The sequence below is a fragment of the Opisthorchis viverrini genome, assembly GCF_000715545.1.
Source record: "Opisthorchis viverrini unplaced genomic scaffold opera_v5_545, whole genome shotgun sequence".
NCBI lineage: Eukaryota > Metazoa > Platyhelminthes > Trematoda > Opisthorchiida > Opisthorchiidae > Opisthorchis > Opisthorchis viverrini.
The window spans coordinates 166,868-169,577 of NW_008752208.1; the positions used below are offsets into that span (position 1 = coordinate 166,868).

At 43.4% G+C, this 2,710-nt stretch overlaps 1 protein-coding gene across 1 annotated transcript in view; it reads right to left on the reverse strand.

Annotated features, from left to right (window-relative positions):
- T265_11671 (hypothetical protein) overlaps positions 1 to 1,050 on the reverse strand; it is a gene marked incomplete at both ends in the record, with an annotated part of 28,672 nt that extends 27,622 nt beyond the window's left edge. The window contains one exon of the mRNA XM_009178385.1: positions 815 to 1,050. Coding sequence (XP_009176649.1) covers positions 815 to 1,050 — 236 coding nt within the window. The remainder of the gene's footprint in view (positions 1 to 814) is intronic.
- Between the last annotated feature and the right edge of the window lie 1,660 nt (positions 1,051 to 2,710).

The window sequence follows — 2,710 nt, forward strand, 5'->3', positions numbered from 1 at the left end:
TATGTATATATATATAACACATGCAATTCGTCCACGGTTTAAAGTCACGCTCCGTTTTCCAGGACAAGTGATGGCAAATGAAGGAATTTAAGCGCTGGTGTAGACTTTTATCTAACACTTTAACAAACTTCACATGACTAAAGCAACAAATAAGGACCACGCTACATACAGTGAAACGCGCATTCATTCATTTTAAGAATCCACTGGTAATGAGTATCTTCAAGCAAATTTGACACATAAGTCATCTTAGCCACTCGCGATTAGGCGCAACCATGGCCAATAAAGCCAAATCGGACGTGAATGGTCGGAAAAACAAGTCGCTCGCCCGTTCAGCATCAGGCCAGCCTCCGACTGCCAGTTATGTATCAGGATAGACTGAATGCCAGTTGCCAATGTCGCAACCAGAAGCCGTCCGAATTCCCAGAATGTTCTCATTGCACAAACTTTAAATGCTACACCCCGCACATGGGTTTTGATCAGGTTTTAGTGTACAACCAGTGCACATTTGGTGGTTCTTTCACTGCAAACCTTAGCTTGGTAATATCAGACCAAGAAGTGAGCTGCGGCCTTGTTATTGTTTGATTGAGGAAGTGAAGCAACATCAATAACAGATGCACACAAATAGTTGCACCCTCATGATCGAACACGAGGTTAGAGGGTAATTTGCACATAAGCGTCCAGGACAGAAATACCTAAACTACTTCACGCGAAAGACATGAAAACTGCTACCGAATACCTGGCATTGAAGTATTTTAGCAAGAGGACTATAACTGTGTTCTGCTCCTGTAAAATGCTAATCCGATATTGGGCTTACCTCGTTTCAATCCTTGGCACCTCATGGACCACCTGAACACAGTGTATTAAATTGCGCTCGCTAACGGATTGTGTTATTGGCAGGGACCGGGGCTCCAAAAACTCCACTGATGAGCGCAGACCAAGCTCAGTGATCGGTCCGTCTGTAGGAGGCTCGTTAGTTGCAGGCTCTTCATAAATTAACTGCTGACAATAATTGCAATATAGTGGATATAATTGAATCCCACGTGTTGGCATCTGTACATCATCGCGTTCGATTTGACCAAATGAAGCGCCTATGAACGACAGATGGAAAAAAGTGAGTCACACTGCCTTAAGAGGATAAAATCCTAATAGTCTCCTTAACATTCAAAATACTGCTTTGACGTTATCAGCAAAGCAGTGCTATCAACATAGTTGAGACATATCCGATCCGACTTTCTGATATTTGATGTCGATGCTTAAGTCCATTCATGTTTGAAAAACTCAGTTTTGACTTCTTCAGGTTGCCCTTTAATCCGCTGGCTTAGATCTGGTTCAGTTCTGTCCCAACTATGAATCAAACTTAGTATGGACCACTTAAAAAGGCAAACAGAAGCTGTCTTCGTTACACCGTTCTCAAGATATATGAAGACTCATTGGGTTATTTTGGAGCGGATACATGAAAGAGCAATATGATTTGCTGTTTAGGGGAATATAAAAGAATTCCGGAAAAAAAACGTACACTGTTGGAAACTTCATTCATTTTGAACGCTATCGGTCGTTTCAGGAGTGAATCACCAAAAAGAACATGAGAAGAACCAACTTCGGGAACAGTTCCTAGACCTAACTGGAGGGGTTTCGAAACCTTTTCGAAAGCAGTGGCTAGAACATCACAACTCAGTAACAGCCGGAATTCTTTTCAGAAATTTGGTCTGTAATCAGTAGATTTATTGCCTGGATAACTCCCGATTTGGCCACAAAAGTTTTGACTGACCATCTGACTAGGTTAAAATGTTGGTCGGGTTCTACGTCTTCAAGAAAGCGGATATCTTGTGAGTTTGATGGTGATATCAAGACCTAGTAGGAAATGGATTGGCACAAGTCAATCCGTATAAAGCAGGAGCAATTGTTTGATTTTTTTACTATCTGAGTTTGTTTGAAGTGCGCTGAATGCAGCCAACGTTAGAGCAGCGCTTCTGAAGGGAAAACGTTACGTTCAGTATCGATTCAGTTGGGGCATCGCTCAACGATCCACGGTTGGAAGGACCAGAAACTACGCATAAAATTGCACACAACAGCTGAACTAAGGTCTACATAGGACAAACGGCTATGGAATTGGTAAGCACAGATGAAAAACAATTTGCCAAAGGATGCAGACTGATATCAGACGCTGGCCAGATTCGGTGATGGTGGGATAGACGCTGCAAACGGCAGTAAAGCATCTGTGTTGAACACTGATGTCATGCTGTCAATGATTAATGATGAAACAGGAAATAGTGGAAGTTTTGGATGGGGTCTACGACCCACACCACAGGGGCTGATGATCGATACGGTGGAGGTGGCTAGTGTATGAAGAGTAGTTTCACATAAGCCGAATGGATATGTGACGATGTGCGGTTGTCAGCAGCAGAAATGGCAGAAGGTTCAACGCGACTCGAATTCACGCAAATCCCCCTACTCAACCGTCGTGGAGCTAGCCCACCCACACAGCTCAACAAAAATTATGAAAAACATTCAAGAACGATCTTCAGATGAATTGAACCTGTATAAACAGACCACATACCCGTCCGCCAAAGCTATCGGTTTTAACACGTAACGCCGCCTACCTGTTGGTTGGATTAGCGGTTGGGTTCCGTTAGCGTGAACATTAGCTGTTTGAAACACAGCTTCCAGAATGCTCAGCTCCGGTGGGTTGCATGAAAATCGACCGTACGCC